We start from the raw sequence: 20,096 nt of genomic DNA on the forward strand, positions 1-20,096 counted from the left end.
TGCATTAAAATCCCTGGGACAATTTTAAAATCTAACATCCAGATCCAGGAATCCCATAGAGTCCCAAATAAGAGAAACTCAAAGTGATCCACACTAAGATACTATAATTAAAATGTCAAAAGTTATAGACAAGAAGAAAACAATAAAACCAGAAAGAGAAAAAAGAAATGTTACCTACAAGGGAACCCTGATAAGACTACCAATAAATTTTTCAACAGAAACTTTGCAGGCAAGGAGTGACATGATATATTCAAAGTGTTGAAAGAAAAAAACCTCCAACCAACAATAGTCTACCCGGCAAAGCTGTCCTTCGAAATCAAAGGAAAGATCAGTTCCAGACAAACAAAGCTAAAAAGGCTCAGCATCTCTTGACCAGACTTACAAGAAATGTTAAAGGGACTTCATGAAGCTGAAATGATCGGGTGCTAATTAGCAATAAGAAAACATATAAAACTAGCCCTGGCTGGTTGGCTCAGTGGTAGAGCGTTGGCCTAGCGTGCGGAGGACCCGGGTTCGATTCCCGGCCAGGGCACACAGGAGAAGCGCCCATTTGCTTCTCCACCCCTCCGCCACGCTTTCCTCTCTGTCTCTTCCCCTCCAGCAGCCAAGGCTCCATTGGAGCAAAGATGGCCCAGGCGCTGGGCATGGCTCTGTGGCCTCTGCCTCAGGCGCTAGAGTGGCTCTGGTCGCAACATGGCGACGCCCAGGATGGGCAGAGCATCGCCCCCTGGTGGGCAGAGCTTCGCCCCATGGTGGGCATGCCGGGTGGATCCTGGTCGGGCACATGTGGGAGTCTGTCTGACTGTCTCTCCCTGTTTCCAGCTTCAGAAAAATGAAAAAAAAAAAAAAAAAAGAAAAAAAAAAAGAAAACATATAAAACTATAAATCTCACTGGGAAAAGTAAATATGTAGAAAAAGTGGTACTCACTTATGAAGCTAGTAACATTTAAAATACAAAGTTGTAAAAATAATTACAGTAGTTAAGGGATACATAAGATAAAAAAGATGTATCGTAAATTGTGACATCAAAAACATAAACGTGGAGAGAGAGTAAAAACACAGAGCTTTTAAATACGATCAAACTTAACTTGTTATTAACTTAAAATAGACTTATAAACACAAGTTGTTATATGCAACCATCATGGTAACATTGAGCATATAGATAGGTCTTTTATTTTAGACACTCTGTATTTTGATTGGAGAATTTAGTTTATTTGCAGTGAAGGTAGTTACTGACAAATGTGTACCTATTGCCATTTTGTTCATTGTTTTCTGGCTGTTTTATAGTTCCTCTATTCTTTTTTCTCTTGCCTTCTTCCTTTATGGGTTGATGACTCTCTTTATAGTATGCTTAGATTCCTTTCTCTTTATCTTTTGTGTATCTACTATAGGATTTTGCTTGTGGTTATCAAGCCAGCCTACCACTAAAGACATACTCAATAGTGAAAAGTTGAAAGATTTTCCTCTAAGATCAGGAACAAGACAAAGAGACCCACTCTTGCCACTTTTATTCAACACAGTGCTGGAAGTCTTAGCTACAGAAATTAATCAAGAAAAAGAAATAAAAGGCATGTAAATCAGAAAGGAAGAAGTAAAACTGTCACTATTTGCACATGACATAAAACTGTCACTATTTGCAGATGACATATCTATGACTCCTCAAAAAAGCTGTTAGAATAAAATCAGTAAAGTTACAGATACAAAATTAGTATAAAAAACCAGTTGTGTTTCTGTAACTAATAATAAACTAACAGAGAAATTAAGAAAACAATTCCATTCATATTAACACCAAAAGAATAAAATACTTAGGAATAAATTTAACCACAGTAGTGAAGACCTACACTGAAAACTGTAAGACATTGATTAATAAAATTGAAGACACAAATAAATGGAAAGATATTTCATGCTTCTGTATTAGAAGAAATAACATTTTTAAATGCCCATATTACTTAAAGAACTCTACAGACTCAATGTAATCCCTATCAAAACTCCAATAGTGCTCTGGCTGGTTGGCTCAGTGGTAGAGCGTCGGCCTGGCATGCAGGAGTCCCAGGTTCGATTCCCGGCCAGGGCACACAGGAGAAGCGCCCATCTGCTTCTCCAGCCCTCCCCCTCTCCTTCCTCTCTGTCTCTCTCTTCCCCTCCCGCAGCCAAGGCTCCACTGGAGCAAAAAGTTGGCCCTGGCACTGAGGATGGTTCCATGGCCTCTGCCTCAGGCACTAGAGTGGCTCTGGTTGCTACAGAGCAACGCCCCAGATGGGCAGAGCATCGCCCCCTGGTGGGCGTGCCGGGTGGATCCTGACCGGGAGCACGTGGGAGTCTGACTGCCTCCCCGTTTCCAACTTCAGAAAAATACAAACAAACAAAAAAAAAAAACCTCCAATAGCATTTTTTACAGATACAGAGCAAACAGTCTTAAAATTTCTGTAGAATCACAAAAGACCCCAAATAGCCAAAGCATTTTTGATGAAGAACAAAGGTAAAGGCATCAGCATTCTTATTTCAAACTATATTATAAAACTATAGTAATCAAAACAGTATAGTATTGGCATAAAAACAGATATACAGATCAATAGAAGAGAATAGAGTGCCCATAAATAAATGGTAATTAATTCATATGTAGTCAACTTATTTATAACAAAGGAGCCAAGAATATACAATGAGGAAAGGACAGTATCGTCAATAAATGGTGTTGGAGAAAGGACAGCCATATGCAAAATAATGAAACTGGACCAGTACACAAAAATTTAATTCAAAATAAATTAACGATTTGAATAGAAGACCTTAAACTATAAAACTCCTATAAGTAAACATAGGTGGTGAACTTCTTGACATTGGTTTTAATGATAATTTCTTGAATCTGACACCAAAGCAAAGGCAACATAAAAAAAAAATAAGTGGGACTACATCAGACTAAAAAGCTTCTGAACAGTAAAGGAAACCATCAACAAAATGAAAAGGCTATCTACAAAATGGAAAAAAATAATAATTTATAAATCTGCCTGACCTCTGTTGGCTCAGAGAATAAAGCGTCGACCTGGAATGCTGAGGTCACCAGTTCTAAGCCCCTGGGTTGCCCGGTCAAGGCACATGTGAGAAGCAACTAGCACGAGCTGGTGCTTCCCACTCCTCCCCCAACATTTCTCTCTAAAAATCAGTAAGTCATATCTAAAAAAAATTGTTTTAAAGTATTTGTAAATCATATGTCTAATAAGGGGTTCATATCCAAAGTATATAAAGGACTCATCAAACTTAATAGCAAAAAATAAAATAAACAGTCCAATTTAAAAATGGGCATATGATCTAAATAGAAAATTTTCAATAGGAGATATAGAGATTGCCAACAGTTTTATGAGAAGATGCTCAACATTACTAATCATAAGGAAAACGCCAATCAAAATTACAATGAGATATCACCTCACACCCGTTAGAATGGCTATTATAAAAAAAAAAAAAAAAAAGATGAGAAATAACAAGTGTTGATGAAGACATGGAGCAAAGGGAATCCTTGCACATTCTTGTTGGGAATATAAATTGGTGCAGCTACTATGCAAATAGTATGGAGGTTCCTCAAAGAATGAAAAATAGAACTACCATATAATCCAGCAGCTTTACTTCTGAATATTTATCCAAAGAAAAACAAAATTACTATTAACTGAAAAAGATATCTGTATCCCATTTTTATTGCAGCATTACTTATGATATCCAAGGCATAAAAACAACTTAAGTGCCCACTGAGGGATGAACGGCTAAAGAAAACATGATACGTACATATAATATAATGGAATATTACTGAAAACAGAAGGAAATCCTGCCATTTGCAACAAAATGGATAACCTTGAGGGCATTACTCTAAATAAAATAAGAGAGAAAAACAAATATTATATGATCTCACTTGTATGTGGAATCTAAAAACAAACATATAAACAAATAAAAAAAATGCAAACTCATAGGTTCAGGAAACTGACTGGTGGCTGCTGGGGTCGGGGATGAGGTCGGGGTGGGAGATGGGCAAAACGTGTGAAGCTTTTCACAATGTACAAAGTTCAAGTTATAAAACAAACAGGTCCTGGCAATGTAATGTTCAGCATGGTGACTGTAGTTGATAATACTGGATTGCATATTTGAAACTTGTTAAGGGAGTAAGTTTTAAAAGTTTTTATCACAGGAAAAGCAATTTCTTAAATAGTAAATTAAAGCAGAACTGGGCAACCAACTTTTACCCAAACAGCATTGCTAAACTGAGTCCACTTGAGCTTTGTTTTTTAAGATCTGGCATGGTTAAGAAAGTTGAAAAAATAAGAAAAAAAAAATGGCCAGCCTGTGAGTATAAATCTGAACATACACTGCATAAAACAACAACATATTCATACTAGGATCTATTTTATAGCAGTGGAAATAAATTAGCTACATGCAACAGCCTGGATGAATCTTAGTAACATGATACTGAAAAAAAAAAAGCCAGTCTCAGAAGACTGCATACAGTATAACATTCTTTCTAGAAAGTTTGAAAACAAAACTGCACAGTAAAATATTCAGACAAATAAATACACATCTACATACACCAATATGTGTAAATTATAAAATGAAATTCAGGATAAGGGAATTAAGGGAAAGAAATGAAGGAACACAGAGGTTGCTGTGAGTTATGAGAGTTCATTATATTACCAGAGTATTAAATAAACATAAAAATTAGAGAAAAAAGAGCATGAATAGACCAATTGAGTTACTTATAAAAAGTTAAGAATTATGATTATGCTAATTCTGTGCACCCGAGGGCCCAAACAATGTTATACAGAAATGCAAAGGACGAGGAATAGTCAAGACACTTTTGAAGACTATTAACAGAGTGGAAATTTATCTTATGTTATAATAGATACAGTATAAAACTATAGTAATTAATCAGTTTGGTATTGTCAGAGAGAACAGATAAATAAAAAAAGGGATAAAATTGAGAACTCAAAAATAAATTGCATTATAAAGATGTAATCATAGCTTGACCAGGCAGTGGTGCAGTGGATAGAGCATCAGACTGGGACACAGAGGACCCACATTCAAAACCCCGAGGTCGCCAGCTTGAGCACGAACTCACCAGTTTGAGTGTGGTGTTGCTGGCTTGAGCATGGGATCATAGACAAAACCCCATCATTACTTGCTTAAGCCCAAAGGTCAATGGCTTGAAGCCGAACGTCACTGGCTTGAGCAAGGGGTCACTCACTCTGCTGTAGACCCCCCCCCATCAAGGCACATATGAGAAAGCAATCAATGAACAACTAAGGTGCCACAACAAAGAATTGATGCTTCTCATCTCTCTTCCTTCCTGTCTGTCTGTCCTTAACTATCCCTCTCTCTGTCTGTCACACACACACACACAAAGATGTAATCATAAATAACACAATATGATTCCATTTATATAGAGTTCAAAGCAGACAAAAGTAAGCACTATTTTATTTAGGGACACTTGCATCAGTGGTCTACTACAAAGTTACTCTTAGGGTGTCTGGGATTGCCAGTGAGACATTTCTAAGCCACTAATCATGTTCTAGGTTTTAACTTGGATGGAGGTTACATGAGGTTCACTTATTCTTTCAGATGTATTTATGGCAGCATTGTTTACAATAGCCAAGATCTGGAAACAGCCCAAGTGTCCGTCAGTGGACAAGAGGATTAAAAAGCTGTGGTACCTATACACAATATAATACTATGAGACCATGAAAAAGAAGGAAATCTTACCTTTTGTGACAACATGAATAGACCTGGAAACCATTATGTTAAGTGAAATAAGGCAGAGAAAGAAAAATATCATATGACCTCACTCATTTGAGGAATCCAATGAACAGTGTGAACTGAGGAATGGAATAGAGACAGAGGCGGGATCAAAGGGACCAGAGGAAAGGAGGACAGAGGGAAAGGGGTTGATAGGATGGGATCAGAGAAGGGAAAGAGATTGGTGAAATTATATACACATAACGCAGTGTTATAGAGAGCAGAAAAGCAAGTCCTGGAGGGATGGAGGGAGGGCATTGGGGGGAGGGAGACAAGGGGGATGTTAGGGGAACATGGGGGTGGGGGAGGGATGTATTCAGAGGGACACTAGAATCTATGTAAACACAATAAATTAAAATAATAAAAAAAATGTCCATAAACCGCTTTTATTTTCACAGTTCAAAAATGGGAGTAAATTAACTATACCTAGTGCTAGAAAAATAATGTTTGCAAGCTGATCATCCAAGTCTTAAGAAATAAAAGCAACTGTAGAGAATGCACTAACTTAAGTCAAAGGGAACCTCCTACCTTTCCCACATGTAAAATTCAAGCCAAGAAGTTGAAGTGTTACTTTCTGAAAATAACACTGACTCATTTGAAAAAAATCCCTCCAAACATGAATGCCACTGGAATAGTTAGTGTCTTTGAAGGTACTAGACTGCAAGATTAGAGGAGTAACACTTTGATTTAATTAGCTTCAAAGCTTGGCTTCCTGGCTGTTTCTACAGCAGAACAGGGAAATGTTCTCTTTGTACAAGTGCCAGGGAACATGTAGCCAGTCATCATGCAAATAAATAGCACTACATCAGAAACAGAGGCATGGGGCACAAATGACATCCTAGCGTGGCCCTCCCTCAGACCTCTGCCTTATGGAAAAGGCCCATGGGATCAGGGGTAGGCTGGACCATGCCCTTAGAGCTCCACCTGCCACAATCAGAAAACTCATACAAGAGTGGGGGTCCAGGCCCTGGGCCGTTGGCTCAGTGGTAAAGCGTCAGCCCAGCGTGTGGCTGTCCTGGGTTTGAGTCCCAGTCAGGGCACACAGGAGAAGTGACCATCTGCTTCTCCTTCCTCTCTCTCTCTCTCTCTCTCTCTCTCTCTCTCTCTCTCTTCCCCTCCCACAGCCATGACTTGATTGGTTCAAATGCAACTGCCGGGTGTTGAGGATGGCTCTGTGGAGCCTCCTTTTTAGGCGCTAAAAATAGCTCAGTTGCCTGCATGGACCCCAGACTGGGGTTGCCGGGTGGATCCTGATCAGGGTATATGTGGGAATGTGTCTCTCTATCTCCCCCTTGGTAGAGAAGGGGGGGGGGTGGGAGTCTATACCTTTAGAGCTGGGGGAGATAGAGACCCTAATTTCATAGATAGGGAAAACTGATATCCAGAGAAGCTTTGTGAATTACCCAACATCATGTCAGTCAGGCAAACCCCACACTTGGTTCCTGTATGCCCTCCAGCGCATAATTCTGGAGACAGCTGCAGGCAGCAAATCGAATGATAGTCAACTCATTGGCACCACTGAGTTCTCCTTCCCTGAGGGTAGCAATAAGGAGTTTTTTACAGAGAAACTTGAATTTATGGTACAATGATTTAAGAGAGTAGGGGCCCTGGCCAGCTGGCTCAGTGGTTGAGCATTGACCGGCATGTAGAAGTCTCAGTTTGATTCCCAGACAGGGCCCACAGGAGAAGCGTCCATCTGCTTCTCTACACTTCCCTCTCTCCTTCCTCTCTTATCTCTCTTCCCCTCCCGCAGCCAAGGCTCCATTGGAGAAAAGTTGGTCCAGCACTGAGGATGGCTCCATGGCCTCCACCTCAGGTACTAGAATGGCTCCAGTTGCAAAGGAGCAATGCCCCAGATGGGCAGAGCATCGCCTCCTAGTAGGCATGCCGAGTGGATCCTGGTTGGGCATATGCAGGAGTCTGTCTCTCTGCCTCCCTGCTTGTCACTTCTGAAAAATAAAAAAAATAAGAGAGAGAGAAGGAAAGCCAGGAACCTGCTGCTTCTGAAGTTGGAAACTTCTTAAGAATTTTAAAACTCCTGAGTTTTGTCCTCAGAACCTAAGTGCCTATACAGGCACAGGGAGGGTGTTGCTCTGGGCACAAATCAGCAGAGCTCTGTGACAGACCCACCAATGGATGTATAGTATCCATGGGCTGAACAAACAGAGATATATTCTCAACAACTGACTTCTTCCCTAGAAATTACCTAAATTTTGCCAAGTCACCATAGCCACCAGTATGTGTTTTCTAAAATTAAAAAGAAAATGTAAAGAATATTTTAAAAATATTAAAAGCCCATCAATTAAAATTTGAAATCACCACCTAAAAACAACTGTTTTCATTTTGCCTATTATAAGTATACAATTTTGCAACTAGAGATTTCTTAGTTATCATGCTTCTATTTAATTGATATTTAATTTGATATATTCTAATCTACTCAGCTGTACTGAATAAATGAATTTATTTATTTATTTGCTATTAACTTATAACAAGAATTTTAAGAGTTTTAAGGATTTTAAGAATGACACCCCTGAATTGTATTTTCAGGAAAAAGTCAAGCAAATGGTCTGCAAGATCAAGGAAAAACCATGATTTTTCCACCCAATCAATTCAAAAGGGATCTAGAGAGGAAGAGATTTGTCAAAGCTGTTCAAATGAAAAGCCAAACAGGGTCTGAAAATCAGGGAGATAGAGCAATTAAAACAAAGGGCAGGCCCTGGCTGGTTGGCTTAGTGGATAAAGCATCGGCCCACTGTGCAGATGTCCCGGGTTCAATTCCTAATTAGGACACACATGAGAAGCAACCATCTGCTTCTCGCCCCCTCCCTCTCCCCCTTCTCTCTCTCTTCCCCTCTTGCAACTCAGTTGGTCCAAGCATCAACCTCAGGCACTGAGGATAGCTCAGTATTTGAGAATCAGCCCCAGATGAGGGTTGCCAGGTGGCTCCTGGTCAGTGCATGTGCGGCAGTCTATCTCTCTCTCTCCCCTTCTCTCACTTAAACAAACAAACAAAGGACAAAAGACAAAAGCAGAGACAGAAATAGTAGAGGGAACAGTTGGTCCTGAAAAGAATTTTCTGTTTTAGTGATCACTGTTGCATAAAAAATTTAAGGACTCAATGAAAGTGACTCTTAAAACAATACAGGCTTCCTCCTATAAATATACTTTTAATCAACCATATGTATAATAATCAACCATATATATAATAAAAAGCATACTGCTATTTTTCTTCTAGAATATAAACTATATTTGAAATATAAACGATTCCTGGTTCTTGACTAGCTGTACTATTCAAAAAAGTATAAGAAAGTTAGAATAGTCCATACAAACTTCTAGTCCTGGATAAAATTTTCTTTCTGAATTCCAGACACTATTATGGACCTATGAAAGGAACAGATTGTATAACTACATCTTTTTAGAAAAAAATAAAAAACAGTGTCTTAGATATTTACATAATCCTCATCATCATAGAGCGAACCAGCAGAAGGCACTAACAGCTTCATTCTTACTTTTGGACCACGTACTCATCACAAATTTAACTTTACTAACAAAATAATCATGATATATTATTATTACATTCCATAATAATAAGATGATTGTGATAATGATAATAATAGTAATAGCTCATATTTTTGTAGTTCTTGGTACTTTTCAAAGATACTCTGAATAGGAATTATCCTATATATTCCTATGCAAATTAATGCTGACCTTGAGGTTAGTTACTATCTTATATGACAATCTGGATAATCATAATTTTTATTCAGACAAAGGAATTTGGTATGTCCAACAGCAGAACTATTGGAATAATCACTATTTCTAGGTCATTTCACATTTCTAGAATTTATGAAAAGAACGCTGGTTTCAAAACCCATAAAAGCTGTATGATGTTGAGAAAGTTATGTTTTCATTTTCCCACCTATGATAATAGGAATGGCATGGATAAGAATAAAATGCAGTCACGTGATAGAAGTTCCTAGAACAATGATTGGCCCCTAATAGATGCTCAACAAACATTTGTGGGATTTGATGCTGACTCAAAAGTTATAGCTGGAGCATACATTAGGAAGGACTCTTTAATGACAAGTGGCAGAAATCCAGTATAAACTGTCTTCAAAAGAAATTTATGTATTCAGGTACTGGGAAATTGGAGGGGTGATATTGATATTAGTAATGGCCAGATCCCAAGCTTCCAGTCATCAAGTTACTGCCTCTCTACTAGCTCTGATTAGTTCTCTTGATTTCATTCTCAATCTCAAACAGGCTCTCTCTACAGTTTGTAATGGTCACCAACAGCGCTAGGCTTCTACCTTCTGTGGGCTTAGTGATAACTCACTAAATGAGCTTTCTAGTGGATAAAGCATTGACCCAGTGTGCAGATGTCCCAGGTTCAGTTCCGGTGATGAGTCTCACTGATCAGTTCTGGTTTATCTTCTAAGCCAGGGAGGGGGAGAGGAGAGTGCTGCCCAACCCACATAGATGATTCCCCAGAAAAGAAAAAAAGAGAGATTCTTTTACTAGAAGAAGAAACTCTGAGCAAGCAGAACAACAGATGTCTAGGATACAGAGTGTTGACAGTTTTTCTCCCATGAATAAGGGCTACATAGTGGGAATGAAGGAGATCTAGGAGTCAGGAAATCAGAGTTTGAAATGTGACATTCTCCTGCGTATTTACAGATACCGAGACTACCGTGACCCCCCTCATTCCCTGGTGCCCTACGGCTACACACTGCAGTTCTGGCATGTCCTAGCAGCCCGACTGGCTTTCATCATTGTGTTTGAGGTATGTTTTCTCAACTGTTCCTTTATGCCCTTTGACATGATGAAGTAACTAGATGTAATGAATAAAAATATAGGTTAGGAGAGCTTTCAACGTGATTTTTTGTATGTCCAGAAGCAGTACAGTAATATTGTATAAACTATCTTCTTTTTCTTCTCCTTAATCTAAGTCCTTGAATTTTCCAAGAAACAGTTGAAGGTCCAGTGTAGATTGTTAATGGATAATCAGGAATTATTGGTCCTAAATTTAATATTCTAGAACTATGGTTCTTAAGCTTTAGGAAAATTGCATTTTTTTTATCCCTATTCCCAGACAGACTGATGATAAATCCTGTCAGCAATTTGCTTTTCACCAGCCCTCCAACATGACCCTGATGCAGGTGTTCAAGAACCATGCTTTGGGAAACAGTGAACTGGGTATTACAAGTAGGAGCCTCTGTTTGTGTAGCATAAGGACATTACTTATGTTCAAGCACACAAATAAGTATTCATTACATGAGACTCAAAATAGACTTAAAAAGTATAATTATACTCAAAAAGTATAATCTATCTAGTAATGGCATGTATTATGTGTCAATAAAAAGATATTACCTATTTTCCTTTGGGTCCTTAAGAAAATTGCTACTAAAAATAGTTTATATTTCTATAACTGTACTCATAAATAGAAATTTCATCTCCTGTCACATTTTAAAAGCCAAATTAACACAAGCAAAGGCTGCCTTTTGGCTTGAACTAGAATCTTTTTATACATCTTATGGAACTATTCCATCACTGTTTTTTTTTCCCCCCTTCATGAAAGGGAACCAAAAAAAGATAATATTAAGCTGCTCTTCTCTGGGAATTAACTTATCAATGGCTCAGCCCTTTTTTAAAGAAAAATTTAACCTCTCACTGTGTTAAAAATGCTTCAGACAAAGTAAAACCGGGGTTGCATTAAGTTTTATTTGGCTTATCAATGAGAAATTTTCATTTCTTTTTGATATATGGTGATTAAACTATTTTAAAATAGAAATATACAGAAAATATACAGAAATATACAGAAAATCCTCTTAATTGGTCAGATCATAATCCATCCATGAGTCACCAAATCTACCAAGTTTTAAATAAAATTAAGAATACTTATTTGTATCAGAACAGCAAAAAGAAAAAAGAATCCAAAAAAATGAGGATAGTGTAAGGAGCCTCTGGGACAACTTCAAGCATACCAACATTCACATCATGGGGGTGCCAGAAGGAGAAGAGAGAGAGCAAGAAATCGAAAACCTATTTGAAAAAATAATGACAGAAAACTTCCCTAACCTGGTGAAGGAAGTAGACATACAAGTCCAGGAAGCACAGACAGTCCCAAACAAGGTGAACCCAAAGAGGCCCACACCAAGGTACATCATAATTAAAATGCAAAAGGTTAAAGACAAAGAGAGACTCTTCAAAGCAGCAAGAGAAAAGAGGTTGGTTACCTACAAGGAACCTCCCATAAGACTGTCAGCTGGTTTCTCAGCAGAAACTTTGCAGGCCAGAATGAATTGGCAAGAAATATTCAAAGTGATGAAAAGCAAGGACCTACAACCAAGACTACTTTACCCAGCAAAGCTGTCATTTAGATACAAAGAAAAGATAAAGAGCTTCTCAGATAAGAAAAGGCTAAAGGACTTCATTTTCACCAAACCAGTATTACAAGAAATGTTTAAGAGTCTTCTTCAAGAAGAAGAAGAAGAAAAAGATAAATAATATGAACAGTAAAATGGCAATAAATACATATCTTTCAATGATTAAATCTAAAAAACAAACAAGGAGAACAGAAACAGACTCACAGATACAGAGAACATTTTGAAAGTTGCCAGACGGGAGGGGGTTTGGGGTGATTGGTGAAAAAGGTAAAGGGATTAGGTACGAATTGGTTGTTATGGAATAGTCATGGGGACGTAAGGCACAGCATAGGGAATATAGTCGATTATAATGCAATGGTGTTAGGTAGGTACAAGATTTATTGGGATGATCACTTCGTAAGTTATATAATGTCTAATCACTGGGATGTACACCTGAAATTAATAATATATGTCAACTATAATTGAAAAATAAAAATGATTTTTAAATTAAAAAATTCTTATAATTTTCACAACAATACCCATTTTATAGAAGAGAAAATTGAGGTTCAGAGTGACTTATCTTTAAGTAGATCGACAGCTTTTACACAGTGAAAGCTAAAGAACTGAAATTCAAACCTGGGTTTTCTGGTTCCACATTATACATTCTTCTGGCTCTCCTTTGCATTCTTTGACCATTCCTTTTCCACCTCCTTTTCCGACTCCTCTTCTCATTCCCTATGTGGTGCCATCAGACCAAGGTCAGTCCTCACCTACCCCTGAGATCTTCTCTCCTCACACCCACCTCCCATAGCCTCATCTCACTGTGTAGACGCTGCAGAAACTCCATGTTCCTGCAGTGAGAGGAGTTCTTGAACCAACTCTCAGAGTTCTTTCCAGCTAACAATGGACTGCAGACCTGACTCTTGCATTCTCCTCTGTGTTTATAGCACCTCGTGTTTTGTATAAAGCACCTCATTTCATATCTGATCCCAGACCTCCCAAAAGATCTAAGGGATCGAATGAGACGAGAGAAGTACTTGATTCAGGAGATGATGTATGAAGCAGAACTGGAGCGTCTCCAGAAAGAACGAAAGGAGAGGAAGAAGAACGGCAAAGCACACCACAACGAGTGGCCGTGAGGAGGTAGGTGAGACGGCTGCTCAGGGTCTGAAGCTGCTCTTCGGTTGGGAGGGGGGCCTTCAAACTCCCTGTACCAGAGCTTGTTCTTGTTCCACTGGATCAAAATAACTCCTTAGAAGCTTCCCAAACTAGCTTGTTTCCTACTTGAATCGCAAATTTAACTTGATATTCCCGGTACACACAACGCCTGCAGCTCTTCTCTGCCTCCATGCCACAGGCTGGCCTGTCAATTAAAGTGTTCAGGAGTTGGCCTAGGTGTTCCCTGAAATCAGCCTTCTTCTCCCTTCTACTCCAGCCTGCCTATCTCTTTAAGCTCCCTGGGGCAATGCGCCCCTTCTTTCTGGTTAAAGTCACTTTTTTTTTTTTTTTTTGTATTTTTCTGAGGTTGGAAACGGGGAGGCAGTCAGACAGACTCCCGCATGTGCCCAACCAGGATCCACCCAGCATGCCCACCAGGGGGCAATGCTCTGCCCATCTGGGGCGTCGCTCTGCTGCAATCAGAGCCATTCTAGCACCTGAGGCAGAGGCCACAGAGCCATCCCCAGTGCCCGGGCAAACTTTGCTCCAATGGAGCCTTGGCTGCGGGAGGGGAAGAGAGAGATAGAGAGGAAAGAGAGGGGGAGGGGTGGAGAAGCAGATGGGCGCTTCTCCTGTGTGCCCTGGCTGGGAATCGAACCCGGGACTCCCACACGCCAGGCCGACGCTCTACCACTGAGCCAACTGGCCAGGGCCTAAAGTCACCTTTTCATCTCATCCAAGATGGCCTTCTCTCCACCCCCATGTATGGCTTCCTCCCAGGCTGATCCATGTCATGCCATACCCTCCCTCTTAAGACATCTTCTCCAGACTCATCGGTCCACTGAGACTCACTCCTTATGAACTTCTCTGGTTATTGCCTCAGTACCACATGTATTGGCATATATTGACCTATATTGCTAATTTATGGTTTTTCAAATAGTTATCAGGCTTCCCCAGCACAATTGTAAGCATCTTTAGGAAAGACTCTAGGGATGGTAATTTTATTTTTCCAACCAGTTAGACAATGTTCATCACATGGCACCCTCTTAAATGCATATTCAGTCAGTAATGGTTGGATGGACTAAGGCTAAAAACATTATAAGAGAGTTCCACAGGGTTCCCACATCTTATCAAAAAATTTCCTTGCAACCTTCTCTCTGGCAAATCAATTACTAGCTGTGTGTCCTTGGACAAATCACTTAACTTCTCTGGGCCACAGTTTCCTCAGTGATAGAATGATTAGATGAGCTCTCAGCTTTGATTCTCTGTGAATGTAATATTGTAGCATTTCTTTTGCCTTCCTTGCCCTTCACTTCTCTCTCCCCACTTGTTTGAAGACCAACTTCGAAAACATTTTCCAAAATTTGGCCTCTAAGAGAAAAACGAGACATAAAGGGGAAAAGTATGTTTAAGAATTACCAAATATCTGCAGAGATGTCTGTTGATAAATTAGTTGTATCAAGTCAAATTGGTGATAAGAGTCCAGGAAGTTCTTATAAGTTGGATATGAGGGCAGACTTGCAGGACATCACCTCGGCCCCAGGCCCACAGGGATAGCAGTGGTACATAGATGTTGAACACTAGCCTTGCCTCAATTCCAAAGTAGAGCTTGGCTTCACCAAAAGCAAACAATGTTTTGCTACTTAGTCATTTTGCTGTTTCCCAGATCTGCCATTTGGCTATATAACTTTGGGAAAATTAGTTTTTCTGAGCCTGCTTATTTGGCAGAACTAATATGCAGCTCAAATAGTCACTATCTGTGAGGTATTTACAAAGCAAAGTGCTGTAGAATACTAAGGGATTTGTGTCATTGCTAAACATTGTGTTGTGGTCCACCAGCTTCCATACCTGGCTCCTGCATTCTTTATCTGCAGGACCTGGAGTGGCTCTGAAGTGGATCGATTTTCACATTTACAAAAGTAAAGAAGGTAGACTGAACAATGCTTTAAGAGCCTATTCTGCTTTTCCCTTCCGGGATTCTATAGTTTGCCCCCAGCCCCTGGCTCACACACGTAGTCTGATCACCCTGGCTCAGGCCCCGGTCAGCCTTGGAGGAGAAAGGATGGCTCTCCACACAGTTCTCGTTGAGGACGCAGTCAGACATGAGTAGAGAGAATTGCTCCTGGGAGCTCCAGGGGCCGGAGATCAAGACACAGCAGGGACATTTTCTACACCTCATGCCATGCTGGGCAGCAGAGCCCAGTATCGAATCGGGAGTTTCTTCTAGCCTCATCATTCTGGGCTGCCCTGTCCGTAACAAGGCCATTTCTAACGTTTGCTTATCAGCGGTGTTCGTCTGTCTGTCTCCTCCCCCCAACAGTTGGCAGGATATCACCTTGCTTCAGATTGACTCAGTCTGCTCCTCTGTAAAGCAGGCACAATAATGTTTACACCATGTATGACTCAGTGTGGGGGTTACAAATTCTTTGCATGCCTTTGATTCACGGGGAGTACACACCATTGCCCACTGTGTTCTTAAGCCAGTATGGGTAGGGAGGATTTTAATGTCTCCTTTTCTCTTTCCAGGTAATAGTTCATTTCCAGGCCAAGGACCTGAATTCTGTTTACTTCTCCTGGCTGCGCAGAAGCACATTCAAGTGAATGACTAAAATGCAACCGCAGTGCATGTCGCCGACATCGGCAGCGCAGGGGGAGTCAGCGCCCTTAGAGGACTGCCGGAGAAGTCACGGTGCAGTCCAGCACACACTTGCTATCTATCCATAGACCATTCTCGACCAAGCAAGCATGCACGTCATGGGCAGTTACCTTCTCAAGTTTTTAAAACCAAGGGGAACTTGTATACTGGGCCTGTTTTTCAGCCTGTTTGCTACCTTTTTTGCATTCTATCCCATGGGACTTTTACAGACACTGGGCTAAAAAAGGGTATTTGGACACTTGGACACACATTCCTAGAATGTCATCATATGATCCTAATTCCACGTTGCCCAAACAACACCAAAAAGACCCTGTTTACAACTTTTTTCTTTTTTTTTTTTAATTTCTGATCTTTCTGAGGAGATAATTATATATGACATATCTATAGCTATGTGTATGGCCATAGATGTATTTCTGTGTGTACATATGTATAGTCATGTATTCTTACATATGTACATACAAGTACAGAGATATATAAAGTACATAAAGACTCCTTACTTGTAAATAGCCAAAAGGTACTGACATGAATGATGAATTTTCACATTTAAATAGTCATCAACATGAAGCCATGTTTAATGCTTGTATAATGTGATGCAATAAAATTTAAAATAAATTTATGCACATGGAATATTTTCAGCTGGGTCTTCTGAAATTTTGTTGTATCTCCTCAGAAAATAAGAGGAGTCAGATCAGAGTGGAATCGTTAGAGAAAGGTCTCTCACTTCCAGGAAGCCCTCAGGAACCCCTTTATCATGCAGAGAGATGACATTTATCTTCCCAGCTCACCTCTTGCTTCCCTGCTACCTTCTTAGAGCCCAGGGCCAAGTAATTAGAAAGCACTTAGAAAATCCCACTGACACACTTTGTTGAGAAAATATGAAATATGACCAATGATACTTACAATGCTTTTGATTATCCTGCCAAATAGTATGCTCTGCTGATCCTAGGGTGGGGCTGTCTCTGGGAGAAAAGGTGTGTTACTAAGCAAAGCCTATTGTTCTAATCACTCTTCTTCCAGAGCTTGTAGAACCTGCCCTTGAACCACATTATTACCTTTCCTGAGCCCATTGGGGAGAGGACTGGGCTCCCATGAACCACGTCCATCAAATACTGCCTCATTTGGTCCGTGGGTTCACCTGAGCTGACTGATTTTTATCCATTAGATGAGCACAATTCGTCAGAGTGGCTTTGGGCAAACTGGAACTTCAGCCTCTTCTTAGTTTCTTCTTTATAGTACTCCTGATCTGATGTTCCTGGGACTGAAACACTTACCTTAAACAGGGCCTAAACTAAGGAGATGCATGCTATTGGAACTCAGACAACAGGGCATGGACAGTTGTCTTTTTAATCATTGGTCAAGTGCTGAGAACCAGCACAGCTAGTAATTCTAGGTCCTGAGTGGGAACGTGGTGGATTTAAGAAAATAGGCTTAGAGATAAAGGTTGGGCTCGAGTGGCCTCTGCAATGCTGATGGCAAGAACAGAGCGTGCTCCACACCCGCTTCCCTCTTTATTTATAGAGCAAAGTGGGTCATAGCAAATCAGGGAGATCTGTGATCACATCTCCAAGGCAACCCAAGAATTTTACCAAGTGCAGAAAACCCCCACCATATATAACATCTTAACTTCACAAGACAAAGGATAGAAGAAACTTGCCGCCAGTCTTTCCCAGGACAAGCAGAGTAGGATGAGTATAAACAATCCAGCACCACAGTTTAACAGCCTTTAGCAACTTCACAGAACAAGTGAGGTGGGGGGTTGGGCAGACTGTCAACTTACTGCCAGTTCCCCACACCTCTGTCCCCCCAAAAATCTAAACTGCAAAGACCCTGTTGGCTTTCTGTCCCCAACAGTCAAGGGGTGTATGAAATATTTCACACCAGCCCCAGGAAAAGGAATTTACAAGGGAAGTCTCAAGATGAAATACAAGGAGAAGTTATGAAAAGACAGCTCGCTGAACTGACTCAGCATTATATTGTAACTCGGGCTTGCTATGCCTGAAGCTCCACTGTAAGCACCATGGCCCAATAAATCTTTGGATTTGACACATCCATAGCTGCTCACCTACTCCTTGAGGCAAAGAGAGTGGCGGGGCATGGAAAGGAAATGTAAGCTCCCCCTTGGGTTTGGAATGGGCCATGAACATTCAGAACTAAGTAGAAGACGACCCAGGGTACCAGTCAGGATCAAGAAGTAAACGTGTATGAGTGCCATTTTCCACCTGATCTGAGCCTAAACCGAACCTAAGACAACTCCATGGCCAGAATTTTTTTCTGCCTGTGGAATTCTGCCTTTGCTAGTCCAAGGGCCTCTGGCAATCACCATTCCTGACATGTTTCTAGCATTCAATTCTTATCCACCTCCTTTACTCCTTGCTTTCTTCCCTCCTTTCCTCTTTCCTCTCTCCTACCCACCTGCTCTTCCTTCATTTCCTTTTAGCAGCACAATGAATGCACTTATTTACCTTTCCTGTTTGGGGTAGAAGGAGCATGAAGTGAAGGGCAGGAAAGTTAATTCATAGCCCCACTTCCTGTTAAGTATAGCAGCCTAATCAGAGAACCCAGGCAACTATAGAGCCCATCCTATACCCTTGTGCAGGGAACCAAGCCAGAAATGGATCCAACTTTTCTCAGTCATCATACCTCCCCCCACCCCAGAGCTTGGGCAGTGGCCTAACCCTCAAAATAGACCCTAATAGCAAACCCCACCCGCCCAAGAACATTACCAGCAGACAGATTCAAAAACCCAAGCCAAGCTGACTGGTGAAGAACTATCTCTGCCAATGCAAACCTGTCAGATCTGGAAAAGGACACCACTTACTCAAATGTGCAGGTACCAACATAAGAGATCAAGGATCATGAAAAATCAGGTAAACCTGACACCACCAAAAGAAATGAAAGTTTCAATAACTGAGCCTAAAAAACTGAAGATCTATGACTGTAACTGAAATGCAGGTTCATCTGCGTGCAGCAATGATAGACTCACGAGACAAGTGCTTGTACAAAAGACAAGATTTATTCAGGTGTCGTGACCTGGGAGAATGGAGGATTCTCATCTCAAAGACCACCTCAAAGACCATCCTCCTCAAGCCTGTAGTTCTTATAGGGAAGGGGGCAGGGGACTTTTTTTTTTAATTTAATTTTCTTGCTAGCTTTTGGCATACTCAGGCCCTATCCATTCATTTTTCTAGCCTTTGGCTGGCTCAGTGTAAGAACCTTCCCCTTTGCCATCTTAGCCAATGGTGGAGACTCCGCAGAACTCCCTGTCCACAGTAACGTGGCCTGTCAGAAAAGAATAGTCCTCTTAAGGATATTTAGCAAACTAAGGAACACACAGTAGAAATCATAAAAAATAAACAAATCAAAACCTAGAGCTCAAAAGTACAACTGAATAGAAGAATTAAGTAGAGAGCTTCAAAAATAGACTCAACATTGAGCATTTTTTATATATCTGTTGGCCATTTGTATGTCTTCTTGGGAAAAGTGTCAGGTCCTCTGCCCATTTTTAATAGGATTGTTTGTTTTCTGTTGTTGAGTTCTTCATATATTTTGGGTATTAGCCTCTCATAAGAGATGTCATTTGCAAATGTCTTTTATCATTCTATTAGTTGTCTTTTCGTTTTGTTGAAATTGTCGAGTCAAAGGTGCAAAAATGAAAAGGTATGGAAAAGGGTAAAGAAAAACTGTAGAGTTAATAGGACAATAAAAAAAATGCATATGGTCATTCTGGAAGGAGAGGAGAAAGAGAAAGGATTAGAAAATGTATTTAAAGCAATAATGGCTGAAAAATTCCCAAACCTGGGGGAAAAAAAATGGACATCCAAATATATGAAGCCCCAAAGTTCCAAAACAGGTTGAATTCAAATAGGGCAACATGGAGACACATAACTAAATTGCTAAAAGTCAAAGAAAGAATTTTTAAAGCAGCAAGAGAAAAGAGAGAGTTTACATACAAGGGAGACTCCTGATAAATTTTTCAACAGAAGCTTTTTAGGCCAGGAGGAAGTGGGGCATTATATTCAAAATATTGAAAAACTGTCAACCAAGAATTCTCTGACCTGTGGTGGCACACTGGATAAAGCGTTGACCTGGAAATGCTGAGGTCACCGGTTTGAAACCCTGGGCTTGCCTGGTCAAAGCACATATGGGAGTTGATG

The 20,096-nt window shown here is 40.3% G+C and overlaps 1 protein-coding gene across 4 annotated transcripts in view; it reads left to right on the forward strand.

Annotated features, from left to right (window-relative positions):
• Positions 1-16,543, forward strand: part of ANO4 (anoctamin 4) — a 428,231-nt gene extending 411,688 nt beyond the window's left edge. For all 4 annotated transcript variants that reach the window (XM_066262603.1, XM_066262613.1, XM_066262620.1 and 1 more), the window contains 3 exons: positions 10,441-10,546; positions 13,076-13,271; positions 15,813-16,543. In XM_066262603.1, coding sequence (XP_066118700.1) covers positions 10,441-10,546; positions 13,076-13,267 — 298 coding nt within the window. In that variant the 3' untranslated portion in view covers positions 13,268-13,271; positions 15,813-16,543. The remainder of the gene's footprint in view (positions 1-10,440; positions 10,547-13,075; positions 13,272-15,812) is intronic.
• Positions 16,544-20,096: the final 3,553 nt, after the last annotated feature.

This window comes from Saccopteryx bilineata, chromosome 1 (genome assembly GCF_036850765.1).
Source record: "Saccopteryx bilineata isolate mSacBil1 chromosome 1, mSacBil1_pri_phased_curated, whole genome shotgun sequence".
Lineage (NCBI taxonomy): Eukaryota > Metazoa > Chordata > Mammalia > Chiroptera > Emballonuridae > Saccopteryx > Saccopteryx bilineata.